At 36.7% G+C, this 27,099-nt stretch overlaps 1 protein-coding gene across 3 annotated transcripts in view; it reads left to right on the top strand.

Moving 5' to 3' along the window:
* The window catches only part of ALB (albumin), a 58,324-nt gene that overhangs the window by 13,879 nt on the left and 17,346 nt on the right, over positions 1–27,099 (top strand). For 2 of the 3 annotated variants that reach the window (XM_042934013.1, XM_042934012.1), the window contains exon 3: positions 26,812–26,849. In XM_042934013.1, the coding sequence (XP_042789947.1) occupies positions 26,812–26,849 (38 nt within the window). Of the gene's footprint in view, positions 1–26,748; positions 26,850–27,099 lie in introns of those variants that run through there. The other variant, XM_042934014.1, reaches the window with a different exon arrangement.

Below are 27,099 nucleotides of genomic sequence, written 5' to 3'. Positions count from 1 at the left end.
CCCAAGTGCACCATCATTTTTATTTATGAGTTTAAATAGTAAGCTTTAAAATGTATTAAATTAAATCAGATTCAGTTATGCTTTTTAGTGAAGACAATATTGGACAGAATTAAATTAAATAAAAAAATAATTTGTCTCAGAAAATTCAAGTAACAATTTGCCATACTTATGGATCAAATAATTTGGTTGTGAAAACAGGAAATTGATCAATATAATATCAGAAGTAATATTGCTCTCCCTTAAATGTATTTATTTTGTCAAAAGAAGAGGGAGCAGAAGACATTGGCTACTTTTGTCTAAAAAATAATTTTACATGTTTTATGTTATTAATTCAACAAAAACTTGTTAGTTATCTACACACTTATTTAACAAATACTCATTAAATGTCAAGTATCCTACACACTGGGGAAAAGTGATAATCAAGACAGATAAAATTTCAATTCTCAAGGAGCCTGCAGTCAAGAATGAGAGTTGTTTTGGGGTGCCTGGGTGGCTCAGTTGGTTAAGCATCAACTTCACCTCAGGTAATGACCTGGAGGTTCATGAGCTCGAGCCCCCCATTGGGCTCTGTGCTGACAGCTCAGAGGCTGGAACTTGCTTCAGATTCTGTATCTCTCTCTCTCTCTCTCTCTCTGCCCCTCCCTGGTTCACACTTTGTCTCTCTCTCTCAAAATAAATAAACATTAAAAACTAAATACATAAAAAAGAGTGAGAGTTGTTTTATAATAAAGGGTGAGGATGGATCCACTGAAAGCCTTTAAAAGGCAGGGTGGAGGGGCACCTGGGTGGCTCAGTTGGTTGAGCGTCCGACTTTGGCTCAGGTCATGATCTTGCGGTCCGTGAGTTTGAGCCCCGCGTCGGGCTCTGTGCTGACAGCTCAGAGCCTGGAGCCTGTTTCAGATTCTGTGTCTCCCTCTCTCTGAACCTCCCCTGTTCGTGCTCTGTCTCTCTCTGTCTCAAAAATAAATAAACGTTTAAAAAAAAAATTAAAAAAAATAAATAAAAGACAGGGTGGAGATTCAGATGAAATTCAGACTGTAATAAGAAGGATGGCCATGAGAGCTGAATTCTTCGTGGGGCTTCTATTTTCAAAATGTAATAGCAAATATCGTTATAATGTTGAATGGAATTTCAGGGTTCTAATATTTTTACAAGGATAGGTTACTTTTCTTTTGACCTTTTTTAAAAAATTTATTTATTTTTGAGAAACAGAGTGAGACAAAGCGTGAGTGGGGGAGGGGCAGAGAGAGATGGAGACAAAGAATCCAAAGCAGGTTCCAGGCTATGAGCAAGCGGTCAGCAGAGAGCCTGATGTGGGTCTCGAACCCAGGAACTGTGAGGTCATGACCTGACCCGAAGTCGGGTGCTCAACCAACTGAGCCACCCAGGCTCCCCAAGGATAGGTTACTTTTAACCACAGTTAAAACATCAGGAGTTTTGACATATTTCCTTCCAGAGCTCTGACAACACACATATAATCAGTTCTGCCTCATGACCTTGGTTAATATGTAAGGAATCTGGAAGAAATCCATGCATCTAGGCATTAACTGTATGGATCAAGTGTGTGGGCTCTGTAAATTTTAGACATGTAGCAGATTGGAGTGGTTAAGAGAACTGATACCTGAAGCCAGCTGTCTGGCTTTGCATCCTGACCCCACTACTTACTAGCATACACCCTTGAACAAGCTAGACTACTTAACCTGATACTTCCAGTTCCTCATCTGGTAAATGGACATAATAATAGTACCTGCCTCAGTTGTGAGGGTTAAATTCATGCATGTATGTACAGTGCTTACAACAGGCGCTGGTCCATCATAAGTACTTTCCCCCCCCAAGTTTTCTTTCAAATTCTAGCTAGTTACCATACAGTGCAATGCTAGTTTTGAGTGTAGAATTTAGTGATTCATCACTTACATACAACATCTGGTCCTCATCACAAGTGCACTCCTTAATACCCATCACTGTTTAACCCATCCCCCACCCACCTCCCCTCCAGTAGTAACCATTAGTTTTTCTGTATAGTTGAGAGTCTGTTTCTTGGTTTGGATCTCTTTCCCCACCTACCCCTATGTTCATTGGTTTTGTTTCATCATAAGTACTTTAAAAAAAGTTTATTTATTTATTTTTGAGAGAGAGAGAGTGTGTGTGTGAGCAAGGGAGGGGCAGAGGGAGAAAGGGAGACAGAGAATCTGAAGCAGTCTCCAAGCTATCAGCGCAGAGCCCAATGTGGGGCTCAGAACCCATGAGCCGTGAGATCATGACCTGCACCGAAGTTGGATGCTAAACCAACTGAGCCACCCACGTACCTTTCATCATAAGTACTCTTTAAGTGTTTCTTTTTAGGAATAAAAACTCATTTCCCCTGCCTGATGCTTCCCAGCCTTGACTCTTAGGGACTTACAGTTTTTAGACACAGAGAAAAATCTTCACTTTTTAGAAGTTTCAGGGAAATCAAACTTGTGGAAAGAACCTTCTGAATTATTGAGCTCCACCCCTTTATTTCATAGATAAGGAAATTGTGACTCAAAGAAGTGAGTTACTGGTCTAACATCACTTTAAATAAACTCCGTTAGGCAGGTAAACCCAATATAGCTTTGTTACTGATGGTCACCCTAATCTAGTTGCAGTTTTGAAATATCCAAATTATTCCAGCCTCCTTTGATTACAAAAACCCATCAAGCTGAACTGAGATCTAAGAACTTCAATTCACCCAAGGCTAAAAAGGAGATAAGAAAACCTCAAGTTTCCTGATACACATTAATTTTTTTTCTCAGATTCAAGATGCTCTATTTTTGCACATTTAAATTTCATGTGTACAGAGAAACTTGTTAATATGCTGTTTCAAAATTTCAGATTTCCAAATCTCCTGCTTTGTGGTGCTTCTCCAGGTCAACTCTGACTTTTGCTTTCTGATACTTCTGCTGGGTTGTGTGAACCCACAGATGAGAACCTTTATTTAGAGAGAGCAGCATAAAGCTACGGATGCTGACGACAGATCAATTAAATGAAATTAAAAACAAAACAAAACAAAACAAAACAAGAGGGATTGGTGGATTAGGGAAACCATAGAACACTGAGAATAGAGCAATAGCAGTCTAAGACATTTTATATAAGGAATTCGCTTCATCAAAGTGTCAGTCTATAGTAAGATCAAGAAACAAAATCTATAATAAAAAAGTATTCTCACTGTATTAGATAAGACACGAGAAAAAGTAAATTTATTGCACTACTTGCTTCTGCATGAAAACTCTTAAGTGTGAATTAATTAAATTCAGTTTGATTCAATTTATCATATGAGATCTTCTGTGCCACATTGACTAAAGCACCCATGAAGATACAGGCAGTAACAGTTGTATTGTTTTAAAGGACAGCTATTACTTATAAGGAGCATGTCCAGAAAAGTGTTTTTTCCCTAAAACTTTGTTATCTGTTAGTTCTTTGTTGGAGTCAATCGAGCTTACCTTTATGTTACTCTCCTAAGTCAATACACATCTGTCATGGTAGATCTCTAGAAATAGCAGATTTAACACTCACAGTTTTAACTATTTTCAAGCAACTCCAGAGCTCCTTTGTGTATACAAGTTTATAATTGCCCTGAGGCATACGTTTTAATTGAGGATGTTGGTATGTGGAGTGAGTCACTCACTTACTCTCTCATTTGCTGAACAAGTATTTGTTGTGCATTAACTATGTGCCAACCAGTCACCTAAGGGGTCTAGCCAGGCCCACATGTATTTCAATATTGCTTTGTGGGTTTCCATTTTTTATGGCTCTGTCTAGTAACTCATTACCGTGGTGTTAGCAAATTCAGAGATAGGGAGATAATTTTAAAATCTACTGTAAATTCTCTCATATATTTCAATCTTTAAAAGGGTATTTAATATGGAAGGGCCATTGTGACTAACTCTGATGAATTAGGTCTGATACACTATTTATTTTTTTATTTTTAATTAATTGTTTTATTTTGAGGAAGGGAGGGGCAGGGAGAGAATTCCAAGCAGGATCCATGCTGTCAGCACAGAGCCCCATGTGGGACTCGAACTCACAAACTGTGAGATCATGACCTGAGCCGTAATCAAGAGTCGGATGCTTAACCGACTGAGTCACCCAGGCACCCCTATACTATTTCTATTATTTGATTATTTAATTATTTGAATGGTATCACATATCTTTTGGTTTATTTTTTTCCCCAACACCCAGAATACCATTTTTTGGTATTAATTTGAATCAAACTGAATTAAATTCTGTGGAAATGTGTTAAATTTATTAGCTTTATAATTTCTCTGTTCGTGTAGTAAGCTTGCTATGGGGTGTGGGTATAAACATGAAGTTTGCTACAATTTATTCTGAAATTCTTTTACTTTGAGACAAGAATATCAGATACTACAGTGATTTATGAATTTGATGTATATTGAAAATTGATAGAGTATACAAGAGGGTATGTGTAATCTCTTAGGTATGAAAGTCAGCTGAACAATTCTGATGGCAATCGATAGGTTCAAATAGATTTGTTATTTGAAGCAGTGAAGCTTCCTGTTTTGCTAAATTTTTCCCTGAGGAAAGTTAAGTGTATTGATTTTCAAGGAACAGGGTCATTTAGATTTATATTCTCTATGCTCAGCTGAAGTACAGATAATTCTGTTCGAGGGAAATAGAATACTAACTTCAAAAGATGGCTTTTAAAATACCATAGTTTCCTAATCTAAGATGTACATTTGTTTTATTGTTGTAACATGTCTAAAATTAGGAAGTATCTTGTAACTGATTTGCATTTTTATTTCATTTTATTTATTTCGATTTGTGTTTTTTAATGCTTTCTTTTTTCTTCTTTCCTCCCCTCACAGAAGTTACTGTTAAATTAAATTATTATTAGATTATTACATTATATCTATAACTGATGGCATATTAACATAAAAGAATCATGTAAACCAAATGAAATATGAGATGATCAGTATACATTTCATTTCAACTTCATTAAAGACATGCAATTTAAAAAGATAAGCTGAGGGGCGCCTGGGTGGCTCAGTTGGTTAAGCAGCCGACTTCAGTCAGGTCATGATCTCGCGGTCCGTGAGTTCGAGCCCTGCGTCGGGCTCTGTGCTGACAGCTCAGAGCCTGCAGCCTGTTTCAGATTCTGTGTCTCCCTCTCTCTCTGACCTTCCCCCATTCATGCTCTGTCTCTCTCTGTCTCAAAAATGAATAAACATTAAAAAAAAATTAAAAAAAAAAGATAAGCTGAGCAACTATTCCTCTGGATTTTTCAAATTAATGGTATTTCATTAGCATTTCCAATTTCTCACACTTTTAGCAAATTACAGAAGCCTACTAGAGTAATCTCATGCCACTAAAATCTTTACTTATATACTGGATGAAAACATGTTAAAAACTTTTTGTTGAAAATATTTACTCTTTACTTATTCAACAATGTGTGTCAGGAGTAAAGCATTTTGCTTCTTTCTTTTTTTTAAAGTTTATTTATTTTGAGAGAGAGAAGGGGGTAGTATGTTCAAGCAGCAGGAGAGGGAGGGAGGGAGAGAGAGAAAGAGAGAGAGAGAGAGAGAGAGAGAGAGAGAGAATCCTAAGAAGGCTCCATGCTGTTGGGCACAGAGCCTGACTTGGGATTCCATGTCACGAACTGTGAGATCATGACCTGAGCTGAAATCAAGAGTCTGGTGCTTAACCGACTGACCCACCCAGGTGCCCCTTGCTTATGTCTTTAGCATAATTCCTGGCATACTGCAGGCACTGGTAAATATATGGGAAATAACTGACTAAAACAATGAATGCTTAATATATTTCAAAATGAGCTAAAGATCTCTCTACAAGTCTTGAGTAGGGTATATGATTAAATTCTATAAATACACTTAGTAAAACAAAAACAGAAAGATGTAGCAAATTCAGTTTGTCAGATTGAATCAGTAATCTGGCTCTCATTGTTTAAAGATAATAACTAGTTGAAAGTATTAAAACATTTTATGTGATGTCATTGAATATGTGTAAACACATGTAATTTTGTGAGTATGTATTAGAAAATGTTGATTTCAAGATACTGACAATGTAATCAAAATGAAGGGGCTTTTGAAAATGGCACTTACATCTGGTTTCTTCTGAAAATGTTAGAATATTATTTATTTTCATAAAATTATATGATTTATAAACAATAGAAAAAATGAACCTGAATGTTATTTAAATGATTTTTTAATTATACATGATTCTTGGGTTTTTAAACGTATCATGGATTTGTGAAAGTCTTGGAGTTTGCTAAAAATTGGGGGAGGGCTAGATCAATTTTCAAAGTAAAATTGGTTGTTTTTTTTTAAGTTTATTTTTTTTAAGAGAGAGAGCGTGCACATGCGTGTGTTCCCGTGCGTGCAGGGGAGGGGCAGAGAAAGGGAGAGAGAATCACCAGCAGGCTCCACACTGCCAGCACAGAGTCCGACTCAGGGTTCAGTCTCACCAACTGAGAGATCATAAACTGAGCTGAAATCAAGAGTCAGAGGCTTAACCGGCTGAACCACCCAGGTGCCCTGCAAAATTAGTTTTAATTTACTTAAATACATGTAGGTGTGTGTGTATATGTGTGTGTGTATATGTGTGTGTGTCCATGTGTGTGTTTTGTAAGTAAAGCAGCTGTGCAAGAATGTAACTTTCCTTAATTTTTTGTAAGTCAAATTCATTTCAATTTTGAACCTGCTACAGTGGAGAAAGTTTTAGCTTCATCAGTTTAGAATTGCTTAAGACACACCACACAGTCATTTCTTCTGGGGTCTTGCACTCTCCCAAAGCCCTTCCTGGGATAGAACACAGGGCCTGCTTCTCTCTCAAGATGCTAATTTTTTCTTTGCCTTTCCTTTACTTTTCAAGAAAAAGAGTCTCTAGGGAAGGCTTTCTTTCCAGCCTCCAGGGAGCATTTTCTTGTACTTCCCTCCATGTCTCCTTTCTCCAGCCTGATAGGTTATTTCCTGTGTCTCCTCATGTCCTTTGCTCTTCCTGAAATACTTGTCTCAAACATTTTGTGTACCTCACAAATACTTTCAGCTCCCCCAAGAGCTTAAGTTTTAGAAGTCAACATCAAAAGGAACTATGTCCATGCTTTTCATCCTGTAACATCCCCCCTCCAACGCATTCAGAATAGAATAGCCTAACTACTTATGACTAAAAAAACAACATTTTTTGGACAAAAGGAGAAAATTTTCAGATCAAATGTTATCCCATTTCATAGGTGCTGATATTTCATGTTATAGGGACAGGTCATCTTCAGTTTCTGAATATTTGGTAAATAACCAGTGATCGTAGCATCAACCCCGAAGATTTTGGGAGTCCTCATATGAAGCAAGGTGATCCTGAGGAATTAAAAAAAAAATTTTTTTTAAATGTTTATTTACTTTTGAGAGAGACAGACAGGCAGACAGAGTGTAAGCAGGGGAGGGGCAGAGAGAGAGGGAGACACAGAGTCCAAAGCAGGCTCCAGGCTCTGAGCTGTTAGCACAGAGCCTGATGCAGGGCTCGAACTCACAAACTGTGAGATCATGACCTGAGCTAAAGTCAGACGCTTAACTGACTGAGCCACCCAGGCACCCCCTGAGGTATTCTTTATTGTCACATTAGGACAGAAGGTAAGAATCTAGAGAAATGAGCCCTCCTGTTGAGGATTGGGAGAATGACAAAGTAGGACTGTTTAACAGTGAGCCTTAATTTATTTAAAAAAAATTTAAATGGTCCTGAACACCGAAGGAAACTTATAAATAATACAGAGTAACTATTATCTCTTGCATTTGTTGCTGTAATGCTGAGTCAGAGAAGTAATTCACTCCAAACACAGCCAGAACTGTTTTAACACTCATCTTATATCAGGATTCTGGTAGGTGTCTGGCACTTTTCTAGGCACTTAGCATGCATATATAAAATAAAATAAAATAAAATAAAATAAAATAAAATAAAATAAAATAAAATAAAATAAAATATTTTCTAGATTTTTAAAATTTTTTCCCTCTTAGGGATCCCAGGTTAATTTTGGCTGCTTCTTTTATTTTATTTATTAATTTTTTTAGTGCAAAAAGGTGATTTTTATTAAAGAATGGGGACAAGACCCAGGGGCAGGAAGAAGTGCCCCAGGGTTGTGAAGAGTGACAGATTATATACTTGAGAGTTGGGGGAAGTAAAGGCAAGGAGAAATTTCCAAAGTGGTTTTTATATGCTAAAGAAGACACAGGATCCTGGAGGTCTAGCCATTGTCAAGCTAAGGTTGTCTTTCCCTCTAGCAAAATATTAACATTAAGGCAGTAGGGAATTCCTGGAGAAATGTTATACTCTGCCTGCCTCAAAGTATTTATCAATGGGATGCAGATTATAAGGAAATTTAATTTTATCTACATTTCCTTCAGCGTTTGTTTCCCACATCATTCCCCTCCCTGAGCAATTTTGACTCTTAAATCTTTAAAGTTGCTAAGGCTGGAAGGTCTTGTCTGCTGTTGGCTGCTGCTTCTTCTTCTTCTTCTTCTTCTTCTTCTTCTTCTTCTTCTAAATGTTTATTTTTTGAGAGAGAAAGACAGAGAGACAGAGCATGGGAGGGGCAGAGAGAGAGGGGGAGACACAGAATCCGAAGCAGGCTCCAGGCTCTGAGCTGTCAGCACAGAGCCTGATGTGGGGTTAAAACCCAGGAACTGTGAGATCATGACCTGGGTCAAAGTGGGACACTCACCGACTGAGCCACTCAGGTGCCTCTTGGCTGCTTCTTTTAAATTGAAGTATAGTTGACATACAATGTTACATAAGTTTCAGATGTGTGTGCTAATTCAACAATGCTATACCTTGCCCAATGCTCACCATAAGTGTAGTCACCATGCAATGGTATTACAATATTGTCGACTATATTTGCTATGCTGTGCTTTTCATCTCTGTGACTTACTTACTTATAAATGGAACTTTGTACCACTTGATCTCCTTTATCTATTTTGCTTATCCCTCCACCAACCTCCCCTTTGGCAAACCCCAGTTCATTTTCTATGTTTAAGAGTCTGGTTTTTTGTTTGTCTGGCTGCTTTTAACAGTATCAATCTAAGACTTTGAAACAGGGAAAATGTAAAGGTTTTTACAAAGAGCGTGTAGGTGAGCCTTGCAAATATTTCTTAGAGTTACTGTGCACATATCATTCAGTAATGAAGGATATATGTGAGTGGGCCCATGTATTTTCTCCTCTTTCTCTCTCCTGCCGTTTAAAGTATATTCTGTTTGCTAAACATCTTGGATGCTTCATTTCGATTTGCTTGTGTTTTTTTTTAATTTTTATTTTTAGACACCATAATACCCATATACACATGTACTTGTGTGCTTACAATGTATAACAATAATAAAGATGTAATTATAATAGCCAATACATATTGAGTTACTTGCTATGTGTCTGGTACTTTTTAGACATTTTACATGTATTAAATCACTTAATCCTTTCAAACACAATTCATATCCCCAATTTATAGCTGAGGAAACTGAGGCATAAAGAAGTTAAGTAGCTTGTCCAATGGCAAAAGGTACTAAATGGCAGAGGCAGGATCATACCTGGACAGTCTGTGTGCTTAGTCACTTCTCTCTCCAAATATAGAAGTGGCAATGTAAGAGCTACGTTTTCTTTTTGTACATCATGGGTTTTTGACAGCAGATTAGAGGGAGAAAGAACTTCTACAAACTAAGCTTAATGTCTCTGGAATTATTTTTTCTAATTTGGGTATACCATGGCCACCCATGGCAATATTCAAAAAATTTTCATATTGTAAAAGGTAAAGTGATCTTTCCAGGTATAGAAAACTAGTATTATAATCCCTAGTTTTACTTCAGCACCTTCTCCCTTATAAATGTCTCTCCACTGGTGCATTAAAATGGGTTTAGCAGAACATGTGAGACGTAATGAATATTTCTTAGTATTTTCCCAAATTAGATCACTGTCACATTTAAGTTAGTGACTGTTTTATTGTATTTATCACCGAAGCTTTTCAGAGCTATTAGCTGTTACTCATGTTATAGAATGTTGGGACTCATTTGTTGAATCTCTGCTCATGAGATCTCCCCAACTAAAAGTGCAAATACTAGACTCAGCATTTCTCCTTCTCCCAAAAGCTAGGCTACTCTTTGAGGGTCACTTTTTGTGTGTGGACTTTCTGTAATTCATTTGCCCAGAGTATACTTTTCAATGAACATAGTTCACTCTTTGTTGATTAGAGTTGTAAAGTATTTGCTGTCCACCTGGGTTTTGCAAATTATCTGTGGTAAAGGATTAAAGTGTAAACATCAGGTCATTGACCTTCAATGCAATGGATGGTCTGATATTATAGTTTTAAAACCTGTAAGTGAATTCATTCTTTAGCATACTGAGGGATTTCGACGCGATACTTTGCTGTGTGCAAAAGGAATTAGAAAAAAGTGCAGAGGTGATTCTAAAGTTTTAAGTTATATTAAAATATTAAAGTACTATGAATGAATAGAAGTGCATATTGCTTATAATTCTATCTAGCAATCATGGCCTAGTGTTTTGTATTATAGATTTTGTTTGGCCTGTCTTTGCTTTTCCATTTGTAAAATTGTGGGGAGAAATTGCTGTGCATATTCATATTTTTGTGCATTTCATAAAGGTCCCAAATTGGTCTTAATACAATGTATATTCTCAAGAAAGGTTTTCAACCAGCTATTTGTCCAAATGAAACACAACAATAAATCTATCTCATTTTTTTTTTTTCGCACAAGATTGTTTAAATCTTAGGGTCAAGATATCTGGGGAATGGACCCCAAGATAGATATTGCATCACTAAATCAGAGTGTGATGTGACTAGTCAATCATTAGTAATTGTTCATGAAGATAGCCAAATGGGATTACACAGAGATTCCCATTTCCAATTCAGTGGAACTAGAGATCAGTAAAAACAGAAATTTATTACCTCTCCTATCAAGGTAGATCTGGTTTTGATTTTTGATTGTGTTACCTGTGTGTATAATCAATCAGCAATGACTTAGTGAGTTCTCACTGTATGCTTCATCATATATTTAGCTCTGCTTTTTTAAAATGTTTATTTAATTTTGAGATTGTGTGTGTGTGTGTGTGTGTGTGTGTGTGAATGAGGGGAGGGGCAGAGAGAGAAAGGGACACAGGATCCAAAGCAGATTGTGTGCTGACAGCAGCAAGCCCCATGTGGGGCTCAAACTCACGAAACATGAGATCATGACCTGAGAGTCCTGAGTTGGATGCTCAACCGACTGAGCCACCCAGTTAAGTGTTAAGTGCTATTGGTGATGCACAAATGAGAAAAGTAGAAACTTAAGGCTTCTGCTGTCTTCAAGGTACCTATAAAGTAGCAATAGATACCTTAACTTCCAGTAACCAGCAACATTACTTGGCATAAGGTCTGGGTCTTCTTTTCTAGATTTCTACACCACAGACACTCTTACATTTTCCTCTTACTTCATAGCCATTCCTTCTCTTTAGTTGTCTCTGATGAGGGTTTCTCCTCCACCCCCAGACCCCTCCATCTTGTAGTAATGAGGGTTCTGTCCTCAGTACCCATCTCTTCTCTGTCTAGACTCTCCTCCTGGGTGATCAGATCATCTCACTTAAATTCAGGCCTTTGAATACATCTCTGTACGAGTTTTTCAATTTTTTTTTATCTCTAGCCAGGATTTCTCCCCTGAATTCTGATTCACATATTGAACAATATGATATTTCTATCAGGATGTCTAACAGATATTTCAAACGTTAAGTTTGGCCAAACGTTAAGGGCCAAACAGAGCTATCAATTACCTTCCTTCAACCTGGCCTGTGTTCTCCCATCTTCCTTTCCCCACCCTTCCCCAAGCCAGTCCTAAGATTTTGCTCTAGTCTCTTAAAATTTTATTGATCTGAATAATGAAGATAGCAACATGTCCAGGTTGAACCCATATTCTTAGACCTAGATCAAGTCACATCTCTGAGTACATTGCCTCCAGAGCTGTCTCCAGCTCTTGCTACATGGACAACTGTCAAGTCTCTGGAGGCCAGTCTGTGGTTAGCCACATGCTGTTTTGTCTTCTTAAAGTATGTGTGTATGTATGTCTATAGGTGCAGTTTTATTCGAGCACTCTTTAGGTAAAAGACTTTGCTGGTCCCAGCCTGTTTTTTCTCATGGTAATAATGGGAATGCTCGCTAAAATTCATTGAGTGCCAATATGTTCCAAGCACTGGGTACACTTGACACGCATTAACTGATTTAATTCTCATAGTAACCCTGGGAATGAACATTATCCCCATTATGGAGGAGAGAAAATCAAGGCACAAAGCGTTGAAGTAATTGTGCTCTTAACCGATGCATGATAATGCTTCACGTGGTAGCTAGCATAGATACTAGAAGTATATGGGAAATCTAATGGACATTAGATAGTAATTTGAGTGAACTGAATGGCAATGAGAAGGAGACAGAAAAATGTGCAGTGGCAGTTCTATGGAGTGCCTATATATGTCACCCACAACACTCCTAGATAATTATTATGAAAAGGATGCTCATCACCATGAGTACCTTGTTTTTTTTTTCTTGGTTGCTGCCTTTACATGGCTTGCATTGGTATTTATCATTCCAGTCCACTCTGCCTCTGCTTAATCCAGCATTTTTGTATCTGAGCACCCATCTGTCTTCAAACAAATTCCACAGATGTCTCATCTAACCTACTCAACTTGAAAGGCAATCATCAGTACAGCTAAACTGCAAACAAGCTCAAACCTAATCTTCCTAGAAGGGCAGGTCTTTGTGTGGGTTGGAGGACTTTGCCTTTAGAGTTATGAAAGAGTGTTCCTTCTACGTGTCTTCTAGAAGTGACAAAACAAGAAAAGAATATTGGTTAAATATATTTTAAAATAAAGCTTTGTATGACTTTTAATAATAGTGGAATCAAATGATATGGAATAGTGGATTCCAGCTTTAACATATTGTCAGATTACTTAAAATTCAAAATACTCACGGATACTTTAGTGCTGAATTCCCGACATGGTAACCAGTGTCTGTCTTCCTTTCTGGCTAGCACCACCACCTCTACCAACTACTTATCTTGCTGCTATAGCCACTGGCATTATAAAAAGCAAGGACTGTGTGACACTTGGAGACCTTATTTTAGGGGAACAAAGAATAAAGCAGAAAACAAAAGGGATATATCCCCATGCCAGCTTCTGCTGCTCAAACTCGAGGAGAAATATTTTGACTGCCAATGCCAATGGACATAACTTTGTGAATATAATGGAAGTTTTTTAGGGACTATTAGTAGAGAATAACTGCCCAAATTTTTTTGAAAAGACCTCACAGATTAGATCTATACCCAGATTAAATCTATACATAGATTAGATCTATACCCTCCTGTCACAAGACTGTGTGAGTTCATTATCGCTGCTTTGTTGCTTACTAACTTCTGACCTTGGGCAAACTCCTTAATCTCACTTTACCTTACCCTCAGTTTCCTCATTTGTAAAATAGAGACAGTAACAGTGCTGTCCTCCTAAGGTTGTTCTAAAGAGCAAATGAGCTCATGCTGAGCACTGCTGGCACGTTATAAATGTTAAATCAATGACTGTCATTTTCCTTCTGATATACTCACCAGTACTTTAGCAGAGCCGATACAGTTTTAACCTAATGGATAGTCACTTGAGATTTTTGTGTCTGCATCCTTACCATGAATAAACACAAAATTTCTATTACTATTATTTGCAGTATTGACAATAAGCTCATGAACTTTTATTGTGCTTTTATGCATATCAAGGAGCTTATGGACACTAGACTGGAAGCTGCTTGTTCATTCGTGCAACAAATATTTATGGGGAATCTACCATGTGCCAGAAGTGCATGTGATTACTTATATGAATCTTAAGTTTGCTAGAGATAAATGTATTCAATAACTTTCCTTAGTGTTTTTCACAATATAATAACTTTACAAAGTTTTACTCATTTAATGTAATTCGTGGCTTTAACAAGTATCTACTAAGTGTCTAATACTAGACTGAGATTTTGTGGAGAATATAATGAATTGGAAAACTCTTTATTCTTACAAAATAATTAAAATTTAATAAAACCATAAAAACTCAAAAGATGTGAATAAGAATTAAAACAAAGTAGTAGAGATTAGCAGAAGAGAGTGAAAAGACGTGAGGCTAGGGAGAGAGGTTCTGAGGTATGCTCTGAAGAGGAGGAGGATGTATGTAAATAGAAAGCAGGGGTCAGTCATCATGGTGGAAGAGAGCCTAAGAGACACTTTGGTCTGGAAATGAATTTACACAGTCTTCTCACCTGTGTAGTGTTGTATACTTTGATACTTTGTAGGCTTGCAAAAATGTTACAATGAGTATCACTGACTTAATGGAGGAACGGACAGGTGAAAGAGAAATAAAAGATATGTTACAGAGACCATTTCTTCATTTATTTGTTCATTCATTTACTTACCCATTCAACAAATATTATTTTAAAGCAGTTTTTAATGTTTATTTATTTTTGAGAGAGAGAGAGAGAGTGGGTGTGCTCGTGTGCAAGTTAGAGAGGAGCAGAGAGAAAGGGAGACATAGAATCCGAAGCAGGCTCCATGCTCTGAGCTGTCAGCACAGAGACTGATGGGGGGGGGGGGGGCTCAAAATTGTGAACTGAGAAATCATGACCTGAGCTGAAGTCAGATGCTTAACCCACCGAGCCCCAGGTGCCCCCATTCAACAGATATTATTGAACATACGTTGTGTGCCAGTCATGTGTTATCCACTGGGAATATTGCAGTGATGGGGATATAGGCTCTGCTTTTATTTATATTATAAACTAGTGGAAATTGATTCCTGGATATTTTGAATATTAGGGAAGGGAGCCTGGAATTTATTTAAAATAAACATCAGAGGATTTTAAGGAGAGGAAAATTTTAGGACTAATCAGAGTATATAGGGACTCAAGGTAAGACTATTAGTTAAGAGTTTGTTCTAATAACTCAGGCATGATTTGGTGAGAGCCTGAACCAGAGTTGTGTCAGTGTCCTGGGATAAGGATACATGTGAGATTTTGAAGGATGGATCAAAAATTTTTTAGTATTAAAATTACTATAAGTGTATCAAATGAATGACATGGAGAATTACAGTATGATAAGCCACATGGATAGATTTGGAAAAAAAGTTAGATTGGTGGGAAAATGCCAAATTGATTTTGAACATACTGACATACTGAGCTTATTTCAAATAGATTTTAAGGGGAGGAAAGGATCTTTAAGTTTTTTGACAGTGACCATAGTAAGAAATACACTTCACACAATGACCTGATATGGATGTATATAGCAAATATTCCACAGAATGATATTTATCCTATTATATGTAATGCACTCTGATCAATTCTCTTCATTTTATTTTACTAAAAAATATTGACCATGCTACTCTAAATTTATTTCATGACCTTGTTTGAAAAACTATTCTAAAGATAGATGAAAATCAGTATCTTATTATAGTTGGTAGATTGTAGAGATTTTTGGCAATAAGGAGCAAGCTAATACAGATTTTGGATTGTGTTGTAGGGCATTAGGAAATAAAGTTCACAGGGTATAGAAATTCTTCCTAGATGATCAAGGCTACAATTAGAGAGATTCTAACATATGAATAAGTTAGACCTACCACAGAGTATGGATAACAAATCATATTAGAAATAGTATGCAATATAATAATTTTTCCCTCTAAAAACATGTTTGAGTTTAAAAGGAAGGATGTCTATGTTAATATTTGATTGCACCAGATTTTTCCTACAGAGTAAAGTCCCCTCCCCTCTCCATCCTGGTAGACACATTTCATATTTTATATTTCCCAGGAACGTGCTCACATTTTTTAGGTATCGTTCGAATGAACCACAGAATAACTCCTAAATGGACTGACTTAGGTTAACTAGCTGTCAGTTTAATTTGGCTGATGAAGAAGCAATAGCACTCATGTGGTAAGTGCCTTTGACAAAGTTTCTCAACAAATGGCCTTGCTTCACATGGTTGAGTCCTTGGAAAGATTTTCATATTTGAACCCCAGCGCCCCCTTTGCTTACTCAACTCAACTGAATACAAAAGAATATAAATGTGAATTAGTATTGGCTTTGGAACTGGTTGGATATGGATGGAGAGGGTAAGAAAATGTCAGCTGTATGGCACATGCTAAGAATGGAGCAACATTCTGGGCAATGAATGGGGCTCCTGAGCCAACAGGATGTATCATGGAGTTATTTAAATAGACCCTGGTAAGCCTACTGGCTAGAGTGTTTTTAGTTTTTTAAGTTGGTCAAGATCAAAGTAAGTCAACTTCTGCTAACTTGGTTACCTTGATTTTCTCTAACTAAATGAATTCCCAGACTGAAATTCAATGAGAACGAAAAATGTGGGAAAACATACAGTAGGTATATCAGATTACTCAAGGCGTCTTACCATGTGGGTGTGGTTGCCTCTTGATTAGTCAAATTAAACTGGCATTCAGTGAAAGTTTTGGATGATTCCTATAACCAAGGAATTCATGGATCTGGTGTTAGATAGTGAGTATAAGTCATGGTTTATGCCTTCAAGGGCCTTATGTTGAGGATGTAGGACATATATTGCAGCATTTCAGTTGTAAGGAAAGGTCAATGTAACAACTTCAATGGTGAGAGAGACAGAAAGAGGGAAAGGAAGGAAGGAAGGAATTTTATAGTATTAAAATTGAACAGAAAGAAAGAAAGAAAAGAAAGAAAGAAATAAAGAAAGAGAAGGAAAGGAGGAAAGAAAAAGAAAGAAAGAAAGAAAGAAAGAAAGCAAGAAAGAAATAAGGAAAGGAAGAAAGAAAGAAGGAAAGGAAGAAAGAAAGAAAGAAGGAAAGAAAGAAAGGAAGAAAGAAAGAAAGAAAGAAAAAAAAAGAAAGACAGAAAGAAGAAAAATGTTTCTGAACAACCAAATAGAGATTCCAAAGTAAAAGCACCAAGTTCAAGCCCCAGTGGTTATTTATAAGGGTTAGTGAACCTTCTGTCCTAGTGGGTTAGGACCTACCTGGCGAGATTTGAAGAACCATGGAACCACATCCTCAGGTTCTGTCCTTCATTTGTTAGCTCTCTGAGATTCCATCCATTAGGAAGTCATCAACAGCAGAGCAGTCCCTTCTAAGATGGCTCTATTTCTAGGAAGGTTAGGTGTGGTTTTGTAGAGGAAACACAGCATTGAGAAGATTGTGAGCATGGGACTGAGATAAGGAGAGGCTCTTAGATTTTGTGGATTTAGTTTTATGTGATTGTTGATGTTCAACACCTACCTGAATTTGCCCATAAATTCAGAAATGACAGTTTTGGTGTGGGGTGTCCATTAGAGAGGAGGCACATAGAACTTGGAGGCAGGGTACCAGTGGGGGCTTTGGGCACCTGAGAGAAGAGCAGTGCTGGGGGTGAGTCCAAAGCATGTGTTTGAGGTTTGTAGAGGGCAGTGGAATGGGAGAGAGGGATTATCATGAGCCCCGGTGAGGGTTTGGAGAGGGAGATGAGTGCCATGGATTAATTTTTCTTACTTTACAATTTAGCCAAAAGCAATAAGTCTCCCTGCTCAGTGTGTGCCCTCATTTTTAATGACTACTTTAGCTTTCTCCATTTCCCTCAAATATTCAACTCCAAACTCTTTATTCTTTTTTATTTTATTTTATTTTTTTGAGTATAGTTGACACCCAAGCTTTCATTCTTAACAATCACTGTTTTACAGAGAAAATGAAATCACAATTAGCGGAACCCTTCTCACTGGCTTCTAAATGATCACAAGTAATAACAGTCATTGACTCTCAACCTTCTTTCTTTGTCCCCCTTCCCATCCAAATTTGTTGGAAGATTTATTAATACTGCAGATTTTATTTCTCACCTCCTGTTTACTTCTCTAGCCACTCCAATCTGGGTTTTTGATATTATCATTCTAATCAAACACAGCTCTATTCAGGAAATTAGTAACTCCCTTGCAACAGATGTTTTTTCAATTCTTTTTTTTGTTTATTTATTTATTTGGGGAGACAGAGAGTGTGGGCAAAGGAGGGACAGAGAAGAGACACAGAATCTGAAGCAGGCTCCAGGCTCCGGGCTGTTAGCACAGAACCTGACACAGGGCTCAAACCCATGAACCATGACATCATGACCTGAGCTGAAGTTGGATGCTTAACCAACTGAGCCACCCAGGCACCCCTGTTTTTTCAATTTTTGCCTACCATTCATGTCAGTAATATTTGTAACTCTTTACCTTTTCCATTTATGTGTCCCGATATAACATTGCCTTGCTTTCTCCCCCTCTTCTTTGGCCATCTGTTCTTTGATCTTTGATCTTTCTCAGTACTTCATAATGGGCCTGTCCTTGTTTCACACAACTCTGTCCCCAGGCTGTCTCTCTCTCCCTCTCTTTCTTTTTTTTTTAGGATTTGTTTTTAAATATTAAATTTATTGTCAGATTGGTTTCCATACAACACCCAGTGCTCATCCCAACTCCCCAGGCCAACTCAATCCTGTACTTCTTGCTAACTCACCAATAATATTCCGAGCTTAGGCCTTACCTCTGACCTCTGGACTCTATAACCATCTACTTGACATCTCTTCTTAGAGGTATCAAAGATACCTGAAACCAAACATGTCTAAGTCATACTAATGAATGATCTTTCTACATCGCTCTGGTCTTTGTCTAATGTACCATGGACCAGTGCGTCATACCACAAACATTGAATTATACAAGGTGGAAAGCTAGAAGTCATTATGACCCCTATTTTTCTCATCATTCATTTTCAATACATCAAGTCCTGCTAATTTTATCTCCTTGAAGTTTTGAGCTGGGAAGAACCAGCGCCAACCTCTGACCTATCTCTCCTTTCTGCCTACCCCTGTATTCATTCTGTATTATGAAGGGCCTCAGGTATGTACATGTGGAAATGCCTCCTCATATGTTCCAGCTCTATCCACATCTCCTCCAAACAGTTGTCTCTTGGCCACTTCTTAGGCCTAGAAGTGAATATATCAGTGACATGGTCTGCCCTTGGGAAGATATACCCAAGTTAGTGGCCCTCTCAGGCTCCTGAAAAATTTCAGGGCAGGCTAGACAGAGTTCTAGGGTCTGGGTGCCTGAATCATGGTTCAGGAAAGGAGGAAAACAGGTTTTGGTGGTTGCATTCTCTTGGTTTTGTGGACTCAATGGCTTTTGAGACAGTGCATAGCCAAAAGAGGCCAATGGAGGCCTTCTAAAGCATGGGTTTTAAAGAAGAGGATTTCTTGCTTGGCTAGTACTGTCCCTAAATATCTCTTCAATCTGTCCACCTGTCTCTGTTTCTACATCACTGATGTAACTCAAGATCTCACCATCTGTTGCAAGGACTACTGCATTAGTCTCCTGATTAGTCTTCCTTATATATACACTTGCCCTCTCTAGTCCCTTCCCTACCCTGCAGCCAGTGTAATCTTTCTGTGCATCCATAAGATTATATCATTGCGCTAATAAAATCATTCAACTTCTCATTGCTTTCAGAATAAAACAAAAATGCCGGAGCTAGGATGACATAAAAGCCATCTACTCTCATATCTCACACAGTGCTTCTCTCCAACTCTGCCTAGTTTCTCAGTTTCTTTCATGCTCTCTCCTGCCTCAAGCACTTGCACATGCTGTCCCCTATGCCTAGAAAGCTATTTTCTTCCCTTATTCTTCATGTCCATTTAAAAACTTCCTCAGCATAAACGTTAGATCCCTAGAAAAGCCCTCTCAGACTTCTAGGCACATGGTTAAACAAATATATCTTGAATCAGGAACAATTTTTCATCACTAAACATTTGGGTGGTCCACAGCTTTGTCAATCATCTTAGATAAACTATTTTCCCACGGAAATTTTGTAAGTTTCTATAAGAATATTGTTTTGTGCTTATAATATTAAAATGTCCAATCTCATCCTTAGCTTTACCTGGAAATCTAAATAATTGCAAATTCTGCTTCTCTTTTCTGTCTGCCAGTTTGCCTTTCCTTTCTTTCTCACTCCTGCAAGAATTTCCATCATCTTCTAAATTGGGGCCCAACTCTTTGCTTTTTGTATTTTGGTCTTTTATCAGCTATTTAGAAATCACACATGTTCATACCAACCTTACTTCCCTCAGTCCTATACCCATTCATTTCATTTCTTCAGGCAGAGTTACCTCACAAGCAAAAATGAACCAGAGAATGCAAATTTGAAGCTTTACAGCCTGTTGAATTATACAGTTAGTTAGGAAGTTAAGAGCCCACACATCTTATTTACACATTAGATTGCCCTTGTGTTTAGAGCTTCTCTGCCACTTCTTTTTAAAAACAATTTTTTTTTAACATTTATTCATTTTTGAAAGACAGAGAGAGACAGAGCGCAGACAGGGGAGGGCTAGAGAGAGAGGGAGACACAGAATCCAAAGCAGGCTCCAAGCTCCGAGCTGTCAGCACAGAGCCTGACGCGGGGCTCAAACTCATGTACCGTGAGATCATGATCTGAGCCGAAGTCGGCTGCTCAACCGACTGAGCCACCCAGGTGCCCCTCTGATACTTCTTTATCACCCCAGGATAAAGTATCTTGTATCCTACATGCACAGTAATTTATAATGTTGCGTTATAATGATCTTTCGATGTGTCTGTCTCCCTTATTCAACTGGGGGCTCCTTGGAGTCAGCAACTGTCTTATTAATCTTTTGTATCCTCATACACCAGCAAATACTTGACATTCAGTGGTCGATACATTTTTAGCATGAATGAAAGACTAGATTGTGCTACTTAAAATAAGTATAAAACATGATTTTCTGGATTGTGCCCTGTCAGCAAGAACGCTGGTGTTCTTAAATAAATAGTGGGTTTGTTGATGCCAGCACAATGTTTGCTGTAGATACCATCTTTCTTGATGTGCGTTTTTTTGCCAATTTTCCGTGTAACAACAACGAGAAATTTGGACTCATCAATAACCGTCATTTGCCTTCAAGACATTAAATGCTGCAAGATTAATTAATATAATTTTAATGAGTGAATAAATATTTAGTGGGAAGACAAAATTAAAATTAAATTGAAAGAGTAATTGTATGGATTTTATTGAATAACTTAAGCCATTGGTGTTAAATATACTGGATGTCTCATAACTGAATCAGAAGCATTTTGGAAACAGAGAGCCATTATCAACATCATATGGTACTAAAATTATTTCTTTATTCTACTTGAATTAATATTTTTGTTGCAACAAATTATTATTAAATTAACTATATTTATATATAAAAACTTTATTCCTGTAGATATTATTCTAATAAAAGAGCTTTTATTAGTGCCCCTATGATGACAAACTGATTTTGAAAAATTCAGTGCTTATATGTGCAATAATTATATTTAAAAATCATTTGAAAATATTTACATTGTACAGCTTATTAAAGTTAAGCTACAAATGAATTTCTCTTAAAAAAATGAAGTAGGCCAATTATTTATTTGATATACTTCTTAAGAGTTACAAGTTTTTTTGGATCAAATAATTCACTTCTTAATGTTAGCCCATACATAGATGCTTGAAAAGTTGATGAGAATTTCAAGACTTAACTTCCAAGGTTCAGCTGGGTGGTGGGCTAGTTTTAGTTAGATTCTGGCACTGGGAGATTACAAAGCATCTAATAAATTTTAGGCTTTAGAAGACATCAAGAAAAAAAAATCATCCTTTAATGAAAACTTCCTAAACTTGATCCACTGAAGTTTTTTGTTGTTGTTAGTTTTTGTTAGTTTTTAAAATTAAGTTTATTATCTTAATTCCAGTATAGTTAACATACATTGTTCTGTTAGGTTCAGGTGTATAATGTAGTGGTTCAACAATTCTACTCATTAGTCAGTGCTCATTGAGATAAGTGTACTCCTAATCCCCATCACCTATTTCACCCATTCCCCCCTACTTTTGGTAATCATCAGTTTGTTCTCTAGAATCTGTTCTTGGTTTCTCTCTCTCTCTCTCTCTCTCTCTCTCTCTCTCTCTCTCTCTTTTTTCCCCCTTTGCTCATTTGTTTTATTTCTTAAATTCCACATATGAGTGAAATCATATGGTATCTGTCTTTCTCTGATGACTTATTTTGCTTAGCATGATACTTCTAGCTCTGTCCATGTCATTGTAAATGGCAAGATTTCATTCTTTTTTATGGCCGAGTAATATTCCATTATATGTTGTTTGTATGTATGTTTGTGTATATATATATATATGTATATATATATATATATATCTCACATCTTCTTTATCCATTCATCTGTTGTGTTAGTTTTTAAAATTTGAGTATAGCTGGCATAAAATGTTCCATTAGTTTCAGGTGTATGATCCACTAAAGTTTCAGCAGAGGAATATTTTAGCACTATTAAACTCTCAGCAGCATATTCATTTGTTTGATTTCCATTTGTAGTTATTATTATAAAAGAAGAGTTACTGGCATCAATTTCAAAATATATGTTTATAGATTTTATTGGTTGCTAACTTATATGAAGAATGAATAAGCATGGCTTTCAGGCATTAGCTATATTTTTCTTGAAATGGAAAAATGATAAAAAGATATGAGAAAGTGTCATTTTACTTATATAGTTTAGGCAAGTTTAAAGGATCTTTTTATTTCTTAAAAATGTCAACCTGAACTAGGTAGAGAGTGATGCGTGAGGAGCCATTGGGCAGGTCAGCAATGAACAAATTCTCAACTTTGGATTCCAAAACCTTAACTTCATGTATTCATTCTACCTTCTACCAGTCAGGCCCTTTTCTCATTTTATAAGACTGCTACCTTGGAATATGAATCAGAGAATGTTCAAGGTGAAGGGTTCTTAAAGATAATTTAATCCAACTTGACCCATATGGCATGGAGATATATATGGATATGTGTGTTCGAGTTTGGAGCTAGAAATTCACATTGAACTGAATTAAACTGCATAGTAAAGAGTTGTGAAATTCACAGTGAATTCCACAGGATCAGTGTACCATGAGGAGAGGCAGAAATAGGGGCCCTTCTGTCATGGGAGCTTTGGAGAGGGAGGGACTTAAGAGATGGAACAAGCCAAAGATAGTTATGTAGTGTGGTTATTATAATATAAATGTTCTCCTTGTCTTCTATGAAATCTCCAGCAAGTTCTGTATTTCTCATTAATGCAAGTGGGTATTTGGGGGGGGGGATTGGCTTATGGAGGGAGATAAGGGGACAATTGATATTTGGATTACAATTTTTTAATTTGCCTTCAGAAATGTCTGTGTAAGTCTATACATTTTGAAAATTAATTTTCTGAATTTCTAATGGGAAATGTATTCTTCACAAGTGAATAAGAAATTAACTCAGTTAAATGTTTCAACTGGTTAGTTTGATGCTTCATGGTCTTTCACTTGTCTACTCTTCTATACTCCTTATGTAGCAGTGCAGGCCCTTCGTGTCAGCTAGAACCTGCATATGTCCACAGGATAGTAGGAAGAAGGTTATGAAAAGATTTCCCTGTCTCCAATTTTCTCTCCAAATGGATCCAAATTTCTCATATTTTGGAATGACTTAAGTGTTTGTCTCTCGAAAGCTTCTGTTAAAATACTGAGGCTATTATTGGAGATGTTTTCCACATTGTTATGCATGCCTCACTTTATTTCAAGAGAAGGTAATCCAGTAGTAGTCATCTATTATAGAAAGAAACAGCATAAGGGCTGCACTAAGAAGATGGCCAGATGGAGGGAAACTTGGTTTGAATGACTTGGTGAGAAGCTTCAGGAATCCCAGAGGGTAGTAGAAAGGTATACATAGGTTTAAGGTTATGATGAAGGTGACAAGGAAGTGAGGGACTGGTCCAAAGAGTTGTTTCATGTGCTTCAAAACTTCCATTTCTATCTGGTAAAAAAAAAAAAAAAAAAAAAAAAAAAAAAAAAAAGAGCAAAACAAAGAAGAAAAGGGATAAAGACTTAGATTTAATTTCCAGGTATATTTATATTTCAACTAAGCTATTTTTCCTGTTCTAAATGATCAGTATACTATTCTTTTCATATGAAGGAATTTTCTTACCTACTCTCTTTTTAAACTTCTCCCACAAAAATGGGAAAATGTCTAAAAATCATTGGAGCTAGTTTCCTATTTACTTAGAAACTAGATTCTGTAATCCATATTTATAACTTTTGGTTTAAACATTTACATTTACTCCCATGCCAGAGTCCTTTGATGACTAACTAAACATAAGAGTTTAAAAGCTTGAAGAACAGAATATTTAGAAAAACTAACAAATATGTGGTTTTATTCCTTTCAATATAGAATGTACATGCAGAACTAATAGAAGATAAATGTAGGAATTCTTACTTTGGGAATCCACAAAATATAAATGTTCAAGTGTTTCTTATTAATTAAGATGTATTTTAAGCATGCAGATACTGTTAAGAATTAAATATTTTAATTTCTCAGCCATCTACTAATTTCTCATAAGGATATGTCCATGGAAACACCATATTGGTACCGTAAGGACAAATTCTTTCAGGCATTTTCAATTTTATATTTGAAAGTTATGAGGTCTTTATAAATATGGGAAAATCAATTCTAAGTTTCTAGAACCATGATGAATTTGATTTTTCTTTTGTGATCTATATTTACCATCATATTACAATATAGTATTGCCGTGTAAAGTAGATGGAGAGACTAATATTATTTTCATTTGTTACATCAAAGAACATGCACAAAGTGTATGTGTGTATGACAAAGGCCTGTTTTTGTGATTTAGCAATACAATTATATCCAATGATGAGGACTGCCTGTTTGACCAAGCCTTCCTCAAGGACTGATAGAAAAGAAAAGCTAGGGTTGCACCCTGACTTCAAATAAAAGATGCTTACTCTCTTGGAAGACAAAAAAAATTACATATAATTTACCAAAAAAAATTATTTTTTTCTATTTACAAAGTAAAATAGTATTCTTTTTAAATTTTCTAATATAAGCTTTTGGAATTAAAAATGGTTTTCTAGTCTATTCTATTCCATTTCTATCCTAATGGGAATAATTCTACAGGAAGGTATTCTTTGATTTCTTTTTGTCTGTGGCGTGAAAGATAAGTATAGCTCCATTATTCAGCACTCTCTGGTGCTACTTAAGAAAACTCCGTACCTATCCATCTATCATCTATCTATGTATCTATCATCTATTACCTAGTATCTCCTATTCCCTATCTAGGATCTCCTCTTCTGTGTTTGATTATTTAAATAGCACCCATACCTGAAAATGACATAAAATAAAATATGATCCTAGAAAGTGTATTCCTTTCATCATGTGGCTGAATAAAAAAGGTAATGCTTCTCTTGGGGTGTTTGTTAGTCTCTATGCCTCCGTGTGCCATACGACACTTGACTGCCAGTTTTGATCGACTTGGTTATTTAATTAAGTGAAATAACTGGCTTGAAACTAATTATTGCTTTGTAGTGTCAGACAAAGTCAATTTTCCTACTGGTTGAAATTTGTGGTTCTTTATCTTTATTTATTTATTTTTTTTAATTTTTTTTTCAACGTTTTTTATTTATTTTTGGGACAGAGAGAGACAGAGCATGAACGGGGGAGGGGCAGAGAGAAAGGGAGACACACAGAATGGGAAACAGGCTCCAGGCTCCGAGCCATCAGCCTGGAGCCTGACGCGGGGCTCAAACTCACAGACCGCGAGATCATGACCTGGCTGAAGTCGGACGCTTAACCGACTGCGCCACCCAGGCGCCCCAAGGTTCTTTATCTTTAAAGCAAAAGAGCAGAGATAGAACAGCCCTTCACAGGTAGAGATCAGAATCTTGGGCGGGAAGAGTCATGTTTGCTTTGTTTTCAGACATAATGTTAAATTTGTTTTGAAATAAAAATAACATTAAAGAAGAACATGTGACTTTTTTTATTAAAAGGAAGAAAGGAAAAAAAGTGTGAAGCAGGGATGGAAAGAATGTGATCCCTGGTGAAGGTTTAGGATTCTTATAACCTCTAGAGGTTTAATCAAGGCTCAACCTGCCCTGTGTATATTTTTATGGCAAAGATTGTCATTACTGTCACTGTGCCCATTTTCTTCCCCATGTCTCCTTAACTGAAAATTCTATGAGATATGCCTACAATGCATCTAAATATCCTGCCACAGGACCTGAATCATTTGTGGACCAGAGCTGGGATAAGAATGTAGACCTTCTGGACATCCACTTTAGTTGCTATTGTGGCTGTGGCTTTTTCTTAGCTTGCATCTGAGGTAACATCAACTTTTTTTAAGACAGAACATTTCAGGAGAATGAGAATGACATGGAAGCCCTCTTGTGTGTGTGTATGTGTGCGTGTGTGTGTGTAAATTTTTCATTACTTGATGATAAAAACATAGCTGGAGTTAGTAATAGATACAGTTCAAAGCTTAGCTCTTTTAGTAAGTCTTAATTTCTAATTTAAGTCATCGATCTGGTTAGAATTTTGCACATATTAAAAATTAAAATATTCAAATGGTAAATCACAAATAAAGAACATGGTAATGAATAATAGGGACAAATCATTTAAAGTCTTATGTAAAACTTGATGTTTTACATAACTAATGAATTGACAAGGTCTTGTGGAAAAAACAGTTCCAGATGGCAAACATACGCAATGGATTTAGTCAAACGATTTTTTTTTTGGCAAGAATAATATGAATTTTGTAATCAGTTGGGGGCCAATGAAATACCAAGATGAGTCTGGTTAATAATCTACAATTATTGGTTAAAGAGGTATATTAGTGCTAATTTCCCTCTGTTCGTCCTACCTTTTCTCTTCTATCAACCCCACAAGCCTTTGGCACAATGAAGTGGGTAACCTTTATTTCCCTCCTCCTCCTCTTTAGCTCTGCTTATTCCAGGGGCTTGACTCGTCGAGAAGCAAGTAAGAATTCTATTTTCCTATTATTCAACCTTTGTTTTATTTTCCTAGTAAAAGAATGGTTTTAGAAAACCCTGCATCTTTAAAGAAGTGTTTTCCGTTAGCATTTATTTCCAGGCTGTGATGGTATTTTATATTTGTGATCCCTTAGGAAGTTATCTTATTAATATATTTCTAACATCCTAGGTGAAAAAAATGGTGAGAATTGTTTAGTAGCTGTAATTTCCTTCTGCACATGAAGGAGCCGAGAGTG

Source organism: Panthera leo, chromosome B1, assembly GCF_018350215.1.
Source record: "Panthera leo isolate Ple1 chromosome B1, P.leo_Ple1_pat1.1, whole genome shotgun sequence".
NCBI lineage: Eukaryota > Metazoa > Chordata > Mammalia > Carnivora > Felidae > Panthera > Panthera leo.
This window is presented reverse-complemented; position numbering and strand designations above follow the sequence as displayed.